General features: G+C 41.7%; 1 protein-coding gene across 1 annotated transcript in view; it reads right to left on the bottom strand.

The window, feature by feature from the left end:
* mical3a (microtubule associated monooxygenase, calponin and LIM domain containing 3a) overlaps positions 1–20,311 on the bottom strand; it is a 70,257-nt gene that overhangs the window by 12,105 nt on the left and 37,841 nt on the right. Inside the window, exons 20-40 of the mRNA XM_062420136.1 lie at positions 19,669–19,773; positions 19,351–19,460; positions 18,831–18,933; positions 17,826–17,927; positions 16,620–16,727; positions 16,022–16,208; positions 15,082–15,176; positions 14,737–14,830; positions 11,854–12,049; positions 11,145–11,404; positions 10,727–10,819; positions 9,909–10,052; positions 8,037–8,111; positions 7,765–7,878; positions 7,589–7,671; positions 5,451–7,506; positions 5,274–5,368; positions 4,582–4,758; positions 3,365–3,415; positions 2,397–2,504; positions 657–750 (exon numbers count right to left, since the gene is read on the bottom strand). Coding sequence (XP_062276120.1) covers positions 657–750; positions 2,397–2,504; positions 3,365–3,415; positions 4,582–4,758; positions 5,274–5,368; positions 5,451–7,506; positions 7,589–7,671; positions 7,765–7,878; positions 8,037–8,111; positions 9,909–10,052; positions 10,727–10,819; positions 11,145–11,404; positions 11,854–12,049; positions 14,737–14,830; positions 15,082–15,176; positions 16,022–16,208; positions 16,620–16,727; positions 17,826–17,927; positions 18,831–18,933; positions 19,351–19,460; positions 19,669–19,773 — 4,450 coding nt within the window. The remainder of the gene's footprint in view (positions 1–656; positions 751–2,396; positions 2,505–3,364; positions 3,416–4,581; positions 4,759–5,273; positions 5,369–5,450; positions 7,507–7,588; positions 7,672–7,764; positions 7,879–8,036; positions 8,112–9,908; positions 10,053–10,726; positions 10,820–11,144; positions 11,405–11,853; positions 12,050–14,736; positions 14,831–15,081; positions 15,177–16,021; positions 16,209–16,619; positions 16,728–17,825; positions 17,928–18,830; positions 18,934–19,350; positions 19,461–19,668; positions 19,774–20,311) is intronic.

Genomic DNA, 20,311 nt, shown 5'->3' on the forward strand with positions numbered 1-20,311 from the left:
TTGCTACAGAGCACTGTTCATGCTTCACACGGTCATAAAACTGTACCAAATAATGAACTGCGCTGCTCGCTAACAACTCATGTATTCTTCATCTCGGAGCTATATTGTCTGTGATAGTCCCTTGTCAAGAATAATTTGGGTTTATTACTTTGCAGAAACAAAAATGTCATTCCAAAACACAAATCTATGTGCTGAAATATGCCGCAGTGCCGTCAGATAAATGGCGAAGGCAGCTGGTCATTTCAGCCCAATCGAAATGTGCAGGGACAGCTTTTCTTTTTTTTGAGACAATGCAGTTCTGTGTTACATCACGCTAATCATCGATGTCGTTATTATTCCCTTCGGAGCTCTAGAAATGGATTAACCCCTATATCACCTAAAACATGTTCTCATGGGGCAGGCGTTGGCGAGCAGCAGACACAAAAACAAGATGTCATTTTCATACGTGCTGTAAATCACTTTTAAATGTTAATAATAAGAACAGTTACAAGTGTTATGAAACGTATTACACCCTTCAGTCGGCTGAGTGTGGGTGTTGCGTCTACTCTGCGGTAACATTTCTGATGCACCGAGCCACGTGGGATGGCCGGATCTATAAATAAATAAATAAATAAAAACAACACCAATGAGCCAATGACTGACAGGTTTTTTTTTACCTGCTTCCCCTCTTAAGGCTTTCTCCACAGCTACACCCCTCTCTTCAAGCTGCCTCTGCTTTTCTTCCACCTGTTCCAGCTGTCTCTGGATGATCTGGAGGGACAAGCAAGGTTAGAGTCACATTATTAAAGAGATGCGCACACACGCACACACGCACAATTACATTATAAACAAGTCAAATTACCTCAGATGGCCACAGAACAATAAAATCTACTGCTAATTACAACTGACTTGTCCCAAAACGTTGTGAGGGAGACAACTGGAGAGGTTAGCGCCAACCCTCCATTGATGCCACAGTTTACACTCATTAAAAATAAATGTCTAGGGACACATAGGGAAAACTGCTAAATGGAACTGTATTGATGTCTCTGGGCACGTTGGCCTGTTCTGATGGACATTTAGCATCAAATTCCCTCTCTGTGAATCCTCGGACAGTGTTTCCCTGCAGAGCTGCGGTGGAAGTAAAGTAACAAAAAGAGGGACTTTAGCAGTAAGAAGATATTAACACTAAAAGATATCTACTTGATTTGACTAATTTGGGCAGCTGAAGGTTCATATTAGCTTCAGATACGCTTTAAATACAATTTTGCACAAAAGGAGGACTGTGGATTTTGAGCCCCTTCACTTACATTATGAACAGAAGGAATGATTACGACAAGAAAAGCATGTTTCAGTGTTCATTTGGCCGCCTGTCTATTGTTTTCAGACCGACTTGAAAAAATGTGAACCCATCCTTTAACATCTGTAAAATTCACTGGAGCAGCAGGACCTGTCACTGAGTATCTCTTGTTAAGGGCTCTGTGAAGCACAATTGCTACATCTATCCTCTTTTAAACTCCTAATGTTGTGTGAGATACATTATTAATCTTAAAACACCTATTTAAGATTCTTAAAAATGGAGCTGTTAGACCTAAAAGTAGCAAAGGCATTTTAAAAAGAATCTGTGGCTTTTTATAAATGATTCAAAGTCATTAAAATGATAGATTATTGCAGTGTCTGTGAGCATTGCGGCTACTAGCACTTATTGTCCTCCAGGAATATCAAGGGTACAATAATTAAAGATAGATAACATTTTAAGAGTAAAACCAGTTCAGATATGTTGGAATGGGTTTTGCCTTGGGTCTTTAAATAACAGACTGCAAAAAAAGCTCACAAGGACCCCTTTGGTGAAAAATAGAAAAAGGCCATTTCTCTCTCATATGTATGTGTGCAGTTATTTGCTTGAGTGTAATTGGTTAAATGTGGATAAACTGGTGTAAGTGGATAGAATGAAATACGAATAATTTGAGCAAACTTTCTAACTGGCTCGGTTTGTGCAGGACTTTTATCAGCGCTGTGCAGCAAATACGGTTAAATAAGAAGCTCTGTTTAGGCTCTGCAACAAGGAAGCAGAACTCAGGCCAGCGAATCACAGCTCCAGGAGAAGAGCCTTCAGCTACTTCTTAGTGCTGAGTCAGTGGACTGAGAGCCTGACTGCAGAGGAGTTGCAACATCAATCACAGAGCACTTCCTGTCCGAAGGCTGAAGCTGGCCTCGCTCCAGGAGGGTTGAATCACATGACAGAGAGGATATGTTAAGTTAAAAAAGTGCTTGAAAAAGCCAAAGTGTACACAAACTCTACTGCAAACTATGATTGACTCATCTATAGCTCATCAATGACAACCTCAGGAAGCTGGCTGGTCTCGTCCCTGGTGCAGGGTTTTCTGGTTAACAAAGAATAGTTGCTGTTGGTCATGTACCTGTGCTCTGTGTAGCCTCTTGAGTTCCTCCTGCTTAGCTTGTCGTCGCGCAGCTTTCTGGACTCTTCGTGTCAGCTTGGCATTCAGCTCTTCCTCTGTGTAGGTTTTCTAGTAGAACAACATAAAACATGTGTCAGAGAATTTGCACCCACAAGCTCCTGATATGCGTACTTGGCTCCATGGGGCTCTGGCCCTTCTGGAAAACAGCCTACGAGGAAAGGACTGGGAAACTGCTTAGATCTACAAGGTGAAGGACAACATGGACTAGCGGTATGTAATTTATGTTGGAATAGGATTTAAATCTTCTGCACGTATCCACAGACGTTTCTGGGCCTTTAAATCTCACAAAAGGCGCCTTTAATATAAATCATTTTAATATACAGTCTGACACATACATCCGCTTCAATGCAGCTTTCACGGCTATAATCCCTATTGCATTATTGTATGCATCATGAAATCCTTTATAATAATAGGTAATATATTATGAAAAAAAGCAGGGATGTTTCCCCCACCATAACAGCTGACTTGCGAGGACACAAAAAGCTGGCGTAAATCAGGAGGAAGAGAGAACAGCGCTGAAGGAAAGTTTCTCCAGCAGCCAGATTGGAGTAAAAAAACACTTTGCCGCAGTGACAGAAAGGCAGGTTAATATTATACCAGTCAGAGAGGAACAAGCCCTTCATATCGAGATAGGCAGAGGTGTCATTGTGACCAGAAAGGTGAGCGCTACTGAAAAGTCTTTTTTATTTTTATTTTATTTAACAGAGTGGCTGTCCAGCAGTGAGCGAGTAAGCGGCCGCCGCTGGGGCCAAATGTCGCATGCATCCAGAGAGGACGGTTAGCTTGAGGCCAGACGCACAGAGAGGGTGTTACAACAGTAAACTGGCACATGCGCTTAAGGAAGGGGGGCGAGGAGAGAGGGTGAGGGGGGATTGATGGGTTATCAATGGGAATGTATGTAATACTACCTTTGTGGCGTACGATCTCTTGAACGCCAGTGCGTGAGGGACATAAACAGACTTGGGGAAGACAAAACAAAAAACAAACAAAAAAAAGGAGGAACAAACATGATACAGATGATATGATTAAATGGGTTAATGATTATGTTAAATTAATCAAAATAATACAAAAATAAAATAAAAACAAAAAGAGAAATAATAATGGTACAATCAAAAACAGGCAATGTTAATATCCCACACCAACACAAAAATCTGACAGGGTGCAGTGACATTTTTATACATTTATATTAATAATCAGAATTATTAGTCAAACAAAACAATTATAAATCACTTTGTAAAATAACAGATTTTAAGGGCAAGGGTTTTAGAGGCTTATCTTATTACAAAAGGGGTAAGACAAGTTGCTTCTTCTACAGACTAATGCCTACGATGATGTCATACACTCACAGATCTGGACAACTATCAACACCAAACGCTCACTGGGGACTAGTCTACACAACTCCTGTGTACTCTTGTTGAATTGCATACGGCCTGATAGGCATGACACAGTGTTAACCTCCCCTGACTGAATCTGGGTACACCCTTAAGATATTTGTGTCAAAATCACAATTCAGTCAGATCAATATTCATGAAAAATAAGAAGAGTCAACTTCTTCCTCGTGTACGTCTTTGTAAAAAGAGGAACAAAATGGGAGCGTGTCAGAGTTTTTAAAATGTGTTTACAACGGTTAATGAATGCATGCCTCTGGCCCTGAACTCAACTGTATTTATCTAAACCAACAGAAACACACACACACACAGAATGAGCAGCAGTGGAGACAATCATTTTGAATTTCAGCCATGAACATAATGAATGCAAATGGATTCAAATAAAAGAACTCATATTATAGAAATGTGGGCTTTATGTGCTGAATATCTGCAGAGCCCTAATACGATTTATGGCACTAGCATATTTAATCTTGTGTGTGTGTACAAATTCAAAGATTTTGCAATTCTGCAAGCAGATACCATTATGATGTGCATCTAACATGTCATATTGTGGTGCTGAGGATATTGAAAAATTTGTTTTTAGCATGATTTGGTTGCATCAGCCTAAAAAGCCAGAAGCGAGCTGTGTAAACTTGCAGTTATTACTGTTTATCTGGACAAATTGCATTCAAATGCACTTATCACAAAATGATGTTTATTTGAAATTCAAAATGATCTAACCCCTCGCTACAAAATACCTCCTTATCGTCTTTCTCCTTCTCTCGATCAACCTCTTTCTCCCGTTCTCTTTCTTTATGTCTGTCTTTCACCCTCTTTCTTTCCTTTAACTCCCTCCTTCTCTGCTTTTCCAGTTTCTCCTCCTTTATTGACTCCTTCTGCATGCCTGATACTAGGTCAAAGATGTCCGTATGTCTCTGGGAGTGGAAGAAATTATTTCAAAGTTTTTTTTATAGACAAAGCAGATACAGAAATGGATGTAGTGGATGTGATGATGACACATCAACAAAATTAACTGTCTGGAAAGCTCTAAATAGGCGTATGGTACTTACTTGGGCATTAGGAGAATTTAAGTATGCTGTACAACAGATAACTCATTATGTTCCGCTTCATTAAGACAGCATCATGAACCTTTCCAATGCCACCCACTTGACTATCTTTGATGCTCGCTTCCAGTTTTCACGGTGGAAAAGCATGAGGGCTGCTCTAGAAATGCCTGATTTTGATAAGAATGTCGACAATAATCAATTTTGAAGAGCACTCTATTATTTATTATATGCCTAGGTTAAATACTTATTCAAGACCTTCAAGAGTTTCAAAAGGTGTCGCGTCAAATCATTATCTAAGTGGATGTCTCAGACTTAGAGTTAATTCAGTTTAAATACCGTTTGTCAAAAATGTGCTATCTCTACTTGTGTCTGTTGTTACTCACATCTGCCTTCGACTTCTGGGACGATCTCTCCAGAATGTCGTCACATGACAGGTCTGAATCCTCTGAGAAGCTCAGGTTTCTGCGCGACTTCAAGTCTGTAACATCAAATAAGCCAAATGATTAGTTTCACAGAAAGTGAAACATAAACACCACGTTTGAAAACACATTTCAAATCACCTGATGACTTTCCAACAGGCGATGTTCTCTTCTTCCCAGAGTCCTGAGTGGTGGAGCTGGAGGACGGCGTGCTCGGACATGATTTTTCATCCTGCTTTTTCTTTTTGTCCTTCTTATACCCTGAGAAGACGGCCTTCCACAGTGACTTGTGTTTAGGCGGTGTCTCATCTGTGCCGGAGAGCCTGCTGCTGTCGTTCTTGGCTTTTTTCTCCTTCTTATTTTTGCGAGGCGAGAAGAGGGAACTTCGTTTCTTGCTCTTGCTCGAGGAGGAGCCGTCAGACGACGCCACGGAGCTGTCCAGACTCTTGTTGCTGCTGAAGAAACGTTCGGGTAGGATCTCTGCCTTCTTTGACTCCAGAGCTTTCACAGCTGATGTCTTCGGAGATCCGGCTGACTTTTTCGTTTTTCCAGTAATATCTGGGGTTACACTCCAGGCCACTTTAGGTGAGGCGCCCTTATCTACGTCAGATTCTTTCATTTTATTTAGCTGCTTGGCCATGGCATCTTTCAGAGCCTGGCTTTTGACAGACTTTTCTCTGGCCCTGATTCTCTCCTCAGCAATCTCTTTGGCCTCTTGAGAGAACTGAGTCTCCCTCTGGGTCTTAGAGGCTGAGTTGACAGGAATATTTGGTTTACCGTTCTCCATTGCTAAGGCCAGGTGCATGGGAGGTCTTTCCCTGCTGGGCTTGCTGGTGGGTGGAGTGTAGAACTTGTTCATGCTCGTTTCTGGCGTCCGCTCATCGTACGTCTCCTCCACGTCATCAGCAAACGGAATCTCCTCCACCGTCTCCACGAACGACTTCCTTGCGTTCTCCGGCCGCGGCTCCTTCTTCTTCTCCCTCATGACAACCACGGGAGGAGTTGTTTCTATAACTGCTTGTGGTGACGGGACTTTCCTGGGTGCAGGCTTGGGCGCAGATACGGGGCTCAGCTGCGTCCTCGGCGTGGGAACAGGAGTCTTAGTTTTTACTGGCTCTTTGGCACGCTCGCATGGAGGTTTTTCTGATCCGTTGCTCCAGGACACCTGGTGTCTCTGCTGCCTGAATATAGCGGGAGACTGATTAGCAGGCACAGGCGGCGGTGGACTGGAGGGCGGAGTGAGCATGGTGGAGTCAGATGTGTTATAGCTGTCACTGTTTGCTGTTTGGCTCGTGGCCATGCTTCCATTTAACCCCAAACCAGAGCTACTGCTGATTTCCCTCCTTTCAGAGCCATTACTCTTAGGCCCTAGAGGAGCAATAGGAGTAATGACTTGACCCTCAAGAGTGATGTTGAGTCTGCGTATGACAGCACGGCCAGTGACGGCAGGCTTCTGCTCCTCAGACACATCTGGAGGCTGTGTCTTAGCAGGGGTGGGTTCCTGTGTTGGAGCCATATCAACACTTTTCTCTAAGATTTTACTGCTGCGGTCCAGAGGAGTCAGACCGAGGCTCTTTCTGATCTCAGCGCTCTTTAACCAAAATTCCTCAATGATATCCGTCTTTTTAGATGGAGTTTCCTCTGTTGACGAGCTGTCAGACTTTGAGGACTCAGATGTGGCCTTGTCTGTTTGGGCCATAGGTGTTGAAGTGACTGCGGGAACAGGCTGAGTTCTGACGGGAGAATCAGAGCTGAGGGGTGATGAAGGTTCGTGGCAGGTTAAAGGCTGGGTACAGATCGGGGAGAGGGGATTACCAGTGAGAGGGCAAATTGAGCGGTGAGGGTAGACTGGAGATTTAGGTGTGCAAGTCTCTGGTAGGGGGGTGGGCTGGGAGCGGATAGGTGAGCCAACCGGTGACCGGACAGGGGATCTGACAGGTGACTCGATGGTTGGCTTGACTGGAGAGACGACGGGTGATTTGACGGGTGACCTGGGGGGAGATGTGGCAGGTTCGGCAGCAAGAGTGGGAGAGGAGACCGGAGAAGGACTGTAGACAGGAGCAGGTGAAGGACACGCTGGGCTCTTGGCGGCTGGAGATGGAGTTGTCTTCTCAGGCGTTGTTGCCTCAGGAAGGAAAGGCTCTGGGAAAAACCGAGTGCCAGGAGACTTCACCTGGGAGGGAGGAGATGGAGATATCTGGGAGGGGGAAACAGAAAATCAAGGTTTAGTCAAAATGAACATAGCATATGTCAACTTGATAACCATGGAGTTATCTCACCTGTGTTTCAGGCTGTGGTGATGGTTTGAGTGGAGAAAGAACAACATCCTCTTCTTTCTGTGTCGGGCTGAAGCTTGACGGTTCTGAATGAACAAACAACAAAAACGCTCCTTTTTTTATTCATGTAATAAATAAATCTGAGTGATCAGTTTGAAGGAATGATTATTGATATGTACCAATACTTGAAGCCATTCCCAGACTTTCTGATTTTTTTCCTTCCTCAGGAAGAGCCTCAGCGAGCCCTGATCGGTGCAAACGAGCCTCAGCTTCTGCATCTGAGGGGATGTCATCTGGAATTTAAACATAGCATTATAAAAAACTGTACCGTTACATTACAACTTGAATTATTCCTATTTTTTTATTGTAATAGAGAACAGAACTGTAATCAGAAAATGCGTTACTCTGAATTGATGTTTTTATTATCGTATGTATTATTTTGACTGCCTACCCTGATCCATCTCTGTACCAGGCTCCACATCCGGACTGTCGGCTTCTGCTTCCAGGTCGTCATCCTCACAGGGCTCTGGTTTGACAAGATAATGGCAAGAAATTATCCAACTGGCCATCACATTCTGTCTTCTGTTTGAAAAAACTTTCTTTTTTTTCCCCCCATCTTCCTAACAACCTAACCTGAACTGAAATGTTCTCACAAATACTAGCTGCTAGGATGATTTTCAAGAACAGCACCAGAGTTCAAAGACCGCTTAAAGAAAAAAAAACTATCAAGACCAATTTAGAAGAGTGGAGAGCTGTTATAGAAAGAAATTTAAAGTTGAAAAAGGATGAACAGGCTTCAAAACCAAAATCCTTTTTTCTTGTGAGGACAGCTTTAAGGAAAGTTTTGTTTTCTTTCCTGGCAAGGAAACCATTCATTTTGCATACAAATGAAATAATATGCAATAGTTCTGTTAATAAATATGAACAAAGGATGGGTAGAGTAGCATTAGTTGACAGGTACATGCAGCTATCCATTTTAGGATTATCAAGCAAAAGCAGAACCAATCCTTGTGTAAACAAAATTTCCTGGTTGAAAACTATTTTTCCTATAAAAAAAAAACTGACACAGGGAAATAACCCACACAGTTAATACATGCATTTTAGCAGTCTAACAGTAACCATTACAATCATTTCTGCTAAATGCACTAAATATGCAGTTGTTCAGGTTGGTGCACAGACATGTAACAAATATCCACTTCTAGTGGGTCGGAGCACAAGGAGACCATACTAAGCTTTTAACCCAGAACGCAAGTGCTGCCCATTAACTCAAATGTATGTGTTGAACTCTCATTTGATTCATTCACGCTTTTAAACAGTTGATCAAGTACCTCATCAGCATCATTCTCTGAACTTTGTGCAAGTATAAGAGCCAGTAAAAGGGTTAGCCCTAAAATATACCAACAGTAATAGCAGCTTTCAAGTGCAATACTTCACATGTTACCCATCAGGGCAAGAAGTGTTTTCAAGCCCTGATGGCTTATCTGTCTCTGGAATATGTTGCATTACAGAACAATACACCAAGCAAGTAAAGAGCAAATACATTGTTTGGAAATTGAATGGGTAGGATGAGAGTTGGGTTGTGAAAGGTGAAAGACAGGTGTTGATCTGACCCCAAGAGAGCAGAACTCTCGAGAGCGACAGCCTTACAGCGCGCATGCTTGTGAGTTTACTGGTCTTTGCATGTGTTTGTGCATGCTCCAGGAAAAAAGGCCAGCCGGCAGACAGATAGAATATGAGTCTAATGAGGGATGTCGTGAGATCCCTTTTAAGTCTGTGCTACCTCCAGACATTGACTCCAACCAGACTCGCACTGCCTCGTGTCGGGCGGATGTGTGGGCAGGGGCTACATTCAAACCAGAAGATACAGACCAAGGAGGGATAGATGGCAGGGGAAATAACAGCAAAGTAATTAGACACATGAAAAAGAACATAGCAGAACACAAAAGAACAAAGCAGGACAAAAATCAAAAAGAATTGACAAGGGAGGGGTTATATGATGCACTGGGATGTGGTTGAAGAACTTTTATGTTCAGCCCAGAGGACCGACAGCGACTGTAAACGACAAATTAAAAGATTGAATACAAAATTAGACATTCCAAGAAAAAAAAAAAAGCAATGTGACAAAAAATTTACAAAATCAGAGATGATTACAAAACAACAGGTGGGTTAGTTGGGGGAGGTGGCTCCTCCTGTCCCAGACACAGACATACAAAAAGAACAGCAGCAGCCACACTGGTGCAATGACAGACTCTCATCCTTAACCCTGTGACGGCCTATAGCCCAGCGAAGCCTTCCCACAGTTCAGCTCCTCGGGGTGGGTTACCTGTGGAGGAGGGGTGGGAGAGTTGAGAGGCTGAGGCTGGCTGGCCATCTTTGTCTGTCTCAGAGTCCAGGTGTGTTTTCACCAACCCTGGAATGGCCTGGGGATCCACAGGCTGCAGGACTTGCTGAATCTGTAGGTTCCTGGCTAAATGAGGTTGTCAGCGCATGATGCAGCGTTGTGGGTTTTTTTTTTTTTTTTTTTTTTTTTATAAATGGGGTGTGGTGAAGTTGTGTAAACCAAGAGAGGAGAGACAGATACAGAGGAAGTAGGACAGTTGTGCAGGGAAGGTAGAGAAACACACAAGAGGAAGAAGAGAGAAGGGAAAAGACGGGACAACAATGAAAGAGAGAAGGCAGAGACAGTTAGAATATAGCAGCAATGAAATTTCATCAGAGAGGAGTAGAGGGATGCTGCATGCACTAGACTGCAAAAAAATTCAAAATAAAAAAAGTGAGCTTCAAAGATATAAAGTTAAAAAAATGTGATATTATCCAGAAAATCTCTGTCGCTCAATACCAAACCATAGTGTAACTGCAACACCTAGGGGGGGGAACAAAAAATCTCTGGCATTTATCAGATTAGTATTTCAAAGCCATACACGAAAACAGATGGGTTAAACAGCAGATTAAAAATGGGACTCACATGTCTTAAAAAGGAACCGGTATGAACACAAAACTGCAACCAACAAACCAAAAAACAAAGACATCAAAAATAGAAAGCCACACTTATCGGAGAAATCCTTGAAAAGAAGAAGAAACCCAAACCAGCAAGGATTATATATCACGCTCAAACACATCCACAGGCAGTTTTACTGCTACCTTTAAATGTACCAACATCCTCTTCATCTGTTAGGTACTTCTCCAGCCAAAGGCCTGACTGGAGCTCCCTGTCCCAGGGGCAGTAATCCCCCTCTGCCAGCAGGGGGAGACAGAGGCCCAACAAAAGAAATATATACATACACATACAGATACACACATACACGCACCCACACAGACACAGTTGACACAGGGAGGAGGAAATGAAGAGGAGGAAGTGGACAAGGAGGGAAGAAGTAAAGGATGAGGACAACAATGTTTGAGACATCGACACCACACGTATAACAGAATTCAATAAAAAGTAGGTGGAGTTCTGAATTGTGTTGGACAGGTTGTAAACATACAAAAAACATACACAACAGGAAACTAACTACTCATGGTTTTCACATGAGCCACTCTGTGATGGAAAAACAAAATTTACCATCGCTTGACTCCTCATCATCCTCATCCTCATCCCCGTCTTCCTCCTCCTCCTCTTCGTCCTCCTCATCTGCTTCCCCGTCTCCGCTGGCTGCGTCGTCGCCCCTCAGTTTGGCGTGGAGTTCTACAGCCTCTTTCCAGGGAACACCACCGAGGTCTGAGGGGCTGAGAGGTTGCTGCTCCACCTCCACCTCCACCTCCTCCTGATCCTGATCCTGATCCTCCTGCTCATCCTCCTCCTCCATGTCTGACTCTGAGCTACTGTTGGAAAAAATAAAGAGGAAAATTCGGTCAAGTGACTCCAACTTTCTGTCCCTACATTTTCTGAAGGGACTGAACAAATGTATAATATCTACATGTTCTCCTGCACGCTTTTCTGACATCCAGTGTTGAGGAATCAACAGAATGTACACTGGGGCAACAACTAATGTTTATTCTAATTATCAATTCATTTGTCATTCATTTTGAGTGATGGTTTAGTCTTTCAATTTAGTAAACATTTAGTATGTTAAGTGTCAGAAATTAAATGAATGAAAGAAACAATAGAAGAAGAAAAAAAATCTAATTCAATTAAAATAATAGCCCTAAACTGATGTAACAAAGGATCAATTCCAATAATTCACATCATGATTTCAGCAAATTAGAAAACACTAAAATTCACCATGGCTGAGACATTATAAAAACAGTGTTTCCTGTTTTTCTGCTCCTACCTCGAGCCCAGGTCAGCATCTGTGGGCTTGTCCAGCACACTGCTGAGGTTGTGTTCCGCCAGCGTCTCCTCTGGCACTTCCTCCAGCTCTTCCTCCCTCTGCAGCGACAGGCGGTAGTTCTCCAGCTCGATGCGCTCAGGAGTTCCCCGCAGCCGTTTAGCTAGGCTCGGCTCCTGCAGCCCGTTGACCTCCGGTGCTGTGGTTGACGGTGGAGCGCAAAGTAGAGACCCCGGGCGAAATGATGACACCAGATCAGGGATGGAGGTAAGGAAGCAGGGCACCAAAGTTGGAGGGAAGAGAGCACAAAAAACACAACTGAGAATTAGATAAATTCACAGAAGAGGGGAGAGGAGCAAAGAAGAACATAAAACCTCTGCAGGGCTGACTGAGGGCGTAGCCATAATTAGACTTCTAATGATATTTGTCTATGTGTGAATAAACTGCACTATAACACGTCTACTGTGTGCCAAAAGTATGATTAAAGGACACAAATGAATTCTGCCAATGTCTGTGTGTCAGCATATCAGTCTAATAGCATCAAATCCATCACACATCCAACAGTAAAACTAGAGTATTTCCACACACATTTTTGCACAATTATATTATTATTTCCATTTTAATCCCACTATACCAAAACAAACTTATATTTTAAGGACAAACTGACAAGAACACACCGATTTAAGCTCTATAACTGAATTTATTGCATTAGATTATATTCCTACAGCAGATAGTATCAACAAACACAAATAAGTTTAACACTCTAAAACAGTTTTATTATTCTACAGTTATAGGTGCGAGGTTGGTGCCTTGCCTTTTTCCCATCCTGAGAAGCAAATCTTAAAACTTCTTTTTTTTTTTTTTTTTTTTTTTCTCAAAATTGTAATTCAAAGAGTTTGGGGAAGGTGAGTGGAATGGATCAAAATAGTACTTTACTCATTATACTACATCTGTCATCTCTCCACTCACTTAAGCAGAAATAAAATGCCCCCTCCCCCCCAATGACCCCTTTGTAAATCCCACTAGAAAACGGAAATGTGTGACAGTGAATGTGTGATATTTGATACTTGTTATTTTTTTAGTAGATGAGGAATGTGGTCGAACAGCTGTGACTGTTCCCTTCTCTCTTTTTAATAAAGCAACATGCCTGAAAAACCAAGATAACCGTGAAGAAAATGACCCAGTCCTTGTCAATTTTATGGTTCATATTTCCAGAGCGAGCCCTGAAATTAAAGGCGAAAACGACTTCTACTGTTATTGCTACAGAAAGCACTATATTGATACTTATCATTTACCATGTCATTAATCAATAATAATAATAAACAATAATGAATAAACAGCATGGAGTAATTACTAAACTGGACTTCTCACAAATTACTTAAAATACATCAGCTGGAAGTTATTTTGAATGCTGAATTAAGTCTGATGTGATTAACATGAGAAAATATGATGTCATTTTTCCTTACACCTTTACAGTTACTGCTTAACAATTATCGAAGCTCGTCACAGAATTCATGTTAGATATGTTTAGTATTATTAGTTTATTTGTAATTAACTACTCTCAAGTTATAATACTACACTTGCCACAAAATGCAGCAGGCCTACACTTTATATACTTAAATTACCATATTTGCTTTTCTCTCTATGTATTCTGTTCACTTATTTCTAGTCTTATGCAATGCAAATAACGCTGCAAAGATGCATACAGTATATTGAGCAAACACAAGTGGGTCTTAACAGCAGTCTGACTGGGGTGAGAGGTTGAGGGATGCAGGAGGACAGCCAAGAAGGTCGGACAGAGAAGTGGGGAGGGGGAAAAGATCACAGGAAAACCAATCGCAGGCACTAATTCAAGCACTAGTAGAGCTCTCAGTTTTAAGCTGCTCTGATAGGAGGGGGGAAAGGTAAAGCTCACAAAAACATTGGTACAGGCACTTTCATCACAGTATGGTGAGTTTCAGTAAAAAGGGATACTGTAGGTGCAAAACAGCTTAAGGAGGGAGAGAGAGAGAAACACATCACAAAGCAGGCTCTAAAAGAAACACGTCACACAGGAGAGGAGGTAGAGCTAAAAGAGAGCAGTCACAGGCCACTAGAGGTTACAATCACAAAATAAGTCAGCTTGGCTCTTCATTAAAACACCAGCAGGCAAAAATCATGTTACGGTAAATAATGTACTAAAGATACATGAATTTGAAGCTATATGTACATTTTTAACGGATATTTTGAATTAAGAAAGCTGCCACATCTAACAATATAATCAGAAAAGGAAGCTGTGCAAAAGAGTCATAGAAATGGTTAATATTGCTGTCTGGAGAACTAACCAGAAGGAACTTTGCCAAACTAATTTTAATTTCCAAGCCAAGAAAAGTAAATAAATTCAAGATGCACCATTCATTTCTAAAATGACTCTGCCAGAGTGCTGTTTCACCGCCTCGGCCAATCACAAGTCATAAAATGACTGCTAACAGTAACAAAAAGAATGCTGCATCTTGAAGAAAAAAGTCACTGAGACGAAGAATCACAAGATGTATATGAACACTCCGCAGGCTCAGTGAGTCAATACAATCAGAGGAGAATGCGAGAGCTAAATCTATACAATCCCACTGACATTAGTTGGCAAAGAGTAAAAGAAAGGAAGGAAGGTGGGGAAAAAAGAAGAGGGGACAAGAGAGTCATGCTAGAGGAGGTTGAGCAGGACATTGATCGTGAAACAGCAGAAGAGGTAGATGCAGTAGGTACACAGGAAGGGAGAGTCTAGGGGGTTGTGTGCCACCTGGTGGCAGGTCCAGGAGAGCGTGCGGCGGAGGATACGCATCGAGACTCCTACGCCCATGGCCAGACGGCAGGGCGCAGCCGCCACAGCAAGAGAGGAAAGTGGGGTACCTGAAGGCTGGTGCTCGACCGAGGGGGCTGCCGCTGCTATCGCCCTTCCGGGGGCATCCACGGTCACCACGGGAGTTTGTGGCGCTTGGTTCTCCTGCAAGAGACAACTGATGTCAACTACAGCAAAGTGTTGGGAGACACAAGTGGTTTTAATGCAAGTACAAAATGTCAGAACACAACAGAAGAAGACTGAAGTAAAAAATGTTTTTACTCTGCTTCCCACATGTTGGCCCTGATGCCCATAACTAAGCACAGTTTTTAAAATATAAACCAAACAATTACTTCCTTCATTATTTACCAGCTGGTCCTGATTTCCACCAGGATGTAGTCAATAAAAACAAGTACCTTAGCTGTGATTGGAGCAGGGGAGGGAGCAGGCCTCTTTCTCTGAGCATATCCAGACAGACGGTAACAGTAGTGCGGCTTGCAGTAAAACTTCCCTGCAGGATAAAGGGAAGACAGAGTAAATGAGAAAACATCATAAATGCAAAATTGAATATATACAGTAACAGTCTAAAGTCATTCAGTTGAATGAGAACATGTATCCAAACCTTTGACTGATACTGTGTATACAGAGCATTTTCTGTACATTTCACCTCACAGAGTCCATAGGCCTTATCTGTTGTGCAGAAGCAGACTATGTGTTTGTCATTCAGACTGAAAAAATACTCTCAGTTCAGACGCTCAGTGGGTTTTAGTCCCACGGCGAATTCCGAGAAACAGTTACTGTGTCTGAATAAACAATCTGCTGCCTGTCCTTGAGAAAAATAGACACCTCCCAGAGAGGAAAAATATGAATCATGAGACTTCACTCCAATCAGGGGTCACTGTAATGTAATGTCACATCACATCATCATCAAATTACATGTGGTTATATGTGGAATTATTATGACCGCATGAAGGTTTTGTTTGTACAAAAATTAGAAAAGCTTGATGAAATTTGGTGTAGTTTATGTATTGCTTTCAGATCATTCGTGGCTTGAATCCATTGGAGGGAGTGGGAGGTTGTTGTGGTGCAAATTGTCTGCCAGTTTCTTTTTTGATACTACCACTGGAGGGAGCCAATGTTTGCATTATCAAATTCAAGAAATGAGTGGGTTGCACTTACCTGTAATTAAAACTGTTTAGTCTAAGTCAAAGTAAATGATCATTTTAATGTACTCCCTTTATAGTGCTGTGATCATGAAGCCAAAGATACGTTTAATTTACTTTGGCTGCAGCTAATGATAAAGAATGCAATTTTAGATGAAACAATCAAGACAAGTAGTCTGAATGTTAGTCTCACCGTCCTCCACATCGAAGGCATAGGAGGACAGGCGGAGTGTGGTGCCGCAGTATTCACACTTGAAGCAGCTGCGATGGAAGAACTTTCCCTCTGCACTCAGCCTCTCCATGACGTACACTCGCTTTCGACAGAAAAAGCAAACGTCGCTGCCCCCAATGTTGACGGGGAACTCTTTTCGGAGAGAACCCTGTGGAAAGAAACATCATGGAATCAGTGTTTAAGAAAAGGAGTGGAGATGAGGAGGAGAGGAAAGGTTTAAATACAAAAGATTTAGTGGGCATCAAACTTCAATCTCACACACCAAACCAAGTAGATGTATGCTGGATATTGAACTGATTTATAACCTAATAACAATACCACAACATAGTGAGTCTAAGGTTATAAGTAAGAACAGGGATATACAGTAAAAACTCATCACTTATTACTATATACAAACACAACAGCAGCCAAAACTGCAATTACTTGTTGAACACACATTGTACAGCTACAGGGAGATGGATCAAGGTTAACTAGTGACAGCAAACAACACTCTTTGTGGTTCTGATCTGTGCAGCAGCCACATGCCGTCTACTCCCCAAGGTGGGGATAGCGTGCTTACCAAATCCTTCTTATCAGGCAGAGGCTTGGGCTCTTCCTGAGATTGAAGCTGAGTGGCTATCTGCTCAGCCAATGAGATAACTCCCCCTGTGTACATCCTTACATAGCGCTATCAACAGCATTAAAGGGGGGGAACAAAACAGGTGGAGAAAGGTTAGAAAATAATGCATGAGAAGGACATATGAGAAACAGAAAGGATGGAGAGATAGGAAAGAGAGGGGGGAAGGTCACTCAGCATAGCAACAAGTGCTTAAACATAGAGGGAGCACACATGACAGAGTGATGTTTTCATGCTTTGCTCATCTAGTGTTTAGATTTGCTGGCAGCTCCACCTAACTACAAACCAAACACATTAGGACAAAACTATCACTTTGGCCTTCAGTCAAACAAATCATTATTTCAGTTCTGGTATGCATTTAACTGCCAACAAACAGCTTTATTAGGTTTAAGACAATAAAGAGAGACCAACAACACTAATATTTCAAAGACTACAGCTGCTTAGTGGACATGTGCTCCTGTTATATAATACTGTACATGAATACACATGCTTACACACTCCTGTAAAGCAGTCATGCGTTCATTCATGTTTCTCATTCACATGCATACTCAGAGGGCCTCACGATGACCCTGCACCATTACTCCAACTAATCAAACAATAAATATGAACAAAACTAAATGCTTGAAAAACGCTTTTTTTTAATCTATTGAACCTCCCAAAAAGCTTTATTTAAACTTTCTATAGAGGAAGAACTGGCACACAAGTTGTTACTCCATCACCGTAGGAACTATGCTTGTCAACATGAGATTCCCACTAAATTTGATTTTTTTTGCTGCCAAGCTGCTATTCCAGGCCACAACAACCAGTAGGGACTCCATTGGCAAAATAACTGTTGGAATCATAATTGAGTTCAAGCATGGCCCAGCTAAAAAACATTTTGATATCTTTTCAGATAGAAATCAGGCAGTTCTAGAACTAATAATGAACCTACATATTAATCAGAACAACCACAGTTAACAAGTGAGGAGTTAAATGATTTTCTTCAAATTTCACAACAAACAGCATCTAGAGCAAGTCTCAGGTCATCTTAAGTTGTGTTAAGTGACATCTACAACTAAGTGAGACGATGCATCTTCTTAAAAAGACCAAGTACAGGTGTAGTGTGTTAGCGTCACCACACTCCATGCTGTCCAGGTGTGAAATGACTACCTGTCTCATGGTGTCAGAGGAGGAGGGGGGAGAATCAGGGGAACACTGGGCTCGAGCCTGGTGCCATTGTTCCATAAAGAAACGTGAGGGTTTTTTCTTAGGCTCCACGAAAAGGAGGAAGACATGAGAGTAGTTACAAGTACAGAAGAGTTACATTAACAAGTAAATTAAAAGTTGCAAAAGTATCTGAAGAGCCTAATATGAACATTGATCTGTTGATTTGTTTTAGAATGTTTATCTTTTACACCCTTTTTAAAAATAAAATTATAATGTCAAATGTTGTGTGGAGGGACTGTGTTCTTCAGAAAGTCAGTTGTTGTTATGCTAGCATACTTTTGCTAAGTAATAGTAGGCTAATATGACTGCTATTTCAATTTCAATGTGTGACTTCGACATTCTTCTATTTTTTTTCTCTTTAATAATATTCCTATCTCTCCAATTCTAATGTGTTTATATTGTTCCTGTGCAAATCCCAAATAAAGTCAATTGAAACGTGCGTTTTCCGTTAAGTCATTTCTAACACGTTAGCCTGTACTAGCATACAATTCTACCCAATTAGCATGGTCATATTTTGTTTCTGGGGTTCTTTAATCATGAAATATACATGCAGTTTACAGATGAAAATATCATTAACTCTACAGGTTTAAACAGTTTATATCTAGTTCTCTTTCAGGGTATTAAAGTATGTTTTCATCTGCTCTGCAGCCAAGGTTAGCCACTGATGTTACCCAATGATGTCATCCACTGATGATATAAACAGAGAAACTTGTATTGTTTTGTGTCGAATTACATCCATCACCTTCACAAAACTTCCACAAATCCTTTTTCATTATTAACCATTTCGTTTTACAGTGGCTTTGAGTTTATATTTACATGCTGCAGTTACTAGCATATACTGACTAACTTTTGGTGTCTGATCCTAAAAAGGTAAAGTTGACCAACTAGGAAACATTGTTTTTTATTGACATGTTTAAATCATTATCCGTTTGAATAGTGAAATTTCACCTGTGGTTCAGCTGGCTTGCCCTCAAATTGGGAGGCAAGTTGCTCAGCCCTTTCCTGAATACTAAGTACATATAAGGGCACTGGGTCATCTGAATGCTGGGGCCTTACTTGATCCTGCAGAGAAATAATGATTCATTCTCAAAAAGGGATGTGCGAAGTTGAAAATGTAGTTTATGCTCTGCCTTTTTAGTGGCTTCCAAAAAATGATCTTCTTTCCAAAAACCATGTCATTGTGGAAAAGGCCATATATGGTCTGTCAACCATTGTTTTTATAGTTCCAGCTGACAGCCTTTGATTTATGCAGTAATGTAAGACTGGGTGAGTTAACTATGACAGCAATGTGCTGGCGTTAGGAAAGGCATCTAGTAGAAATACCAACCATAACAACAGGCTACACTTGAGAAGTTAAAACTGGGCCTACAGTACAAGTAAGGCTTTATACTCAAAATGTTCATAAGAGGTGATACCTCATTATAACAGAGTGTGATGTGTTAGATTCTCAGAACACAGCACCAAAAACCTAACCTTTCTGCAAGAGTCAGGAGAGGAAAGTGGTGAGCCTCGAACCTCAGCCAGACCTCCGGACAAGTGCCACTGCTCTAAAAAGAAACGGGACGGCTTTTTCTTAGGCTCCAGGGAGAAAAGAGGGATGGTTGAAAGAGGTAATTAGACTTTAGAGGAGGCACACGCATATACCAATAGCATATTATTCCCATGTAGGCTAAGAAATATACCCCAAAAACATAAATATCTGGAGAAGCTTATGTGCATTTTTATCTTAAACTAGTATATGGAATAATACTCAACAATGACAAATTATTCCATGCATAGTGTTCACCTTTGGTGGCTTGTCAGGTCTGCCCTTAAACTTAGAGATCAGGCGGTCAGCCCTCTCCTGTATACCAGGTATATGAATGGGTCCTGGGTCTATCAGGTGCAGCGGCTTCCACTCCTGCCAAGGAAGACTATGATGATGGTTTGGGTGTAGCTAGCAGGCTGCTAACAACACCATGTTTTTAATATAAAGAATGGCCTGGTTTGGCTGTTTGTTTAAAACAGAAGTCTGTATATTCCAACCATTATCTCATAAAAAAAAAAACACAAACAGAGAGCGCAGTGTCAAATCCATGCAATCATTCATTTTACTCTACCCCATATTTCAGAGGCGTCTCGTAGCATTGAAGCTCCTCTTCCTCCGGACTGTTACCCAATTGCTTGAAGGCAGAGATGAGCAGACACACGTACTGCATTATCACTTTGGTTTCCATCAAGCTGAAAAAGGTTCTTACAAAAGGAGTTGTTGACTGTAGTGTCAGAGCACAGCTTGTTATGCAGAATCGCAGACAGTGCCTGACAATAAGGACTACCCAAAGTCCCCTGAGTGCATTTATTTACAAGCTGCCAACATCCCAACAACACACACTTCAGCATGAAAACAAGCAGCTACTCTGACAAAATGAAACACACTACCCACTCGCAGG

Source organism: Scomber scombrus, chromosome 6 (genome assembly GCF_963691925.1).
Source record: "Scomber scombrus chromosome 6, fScoSco1.1, whole genome shotgun sequence".
Lineage (NCBI taxonomy): Eukaryota > Metazoa > Chordata > Actinopteri > Scombriformes > Scombridae > Scomber > Scomber scombrus.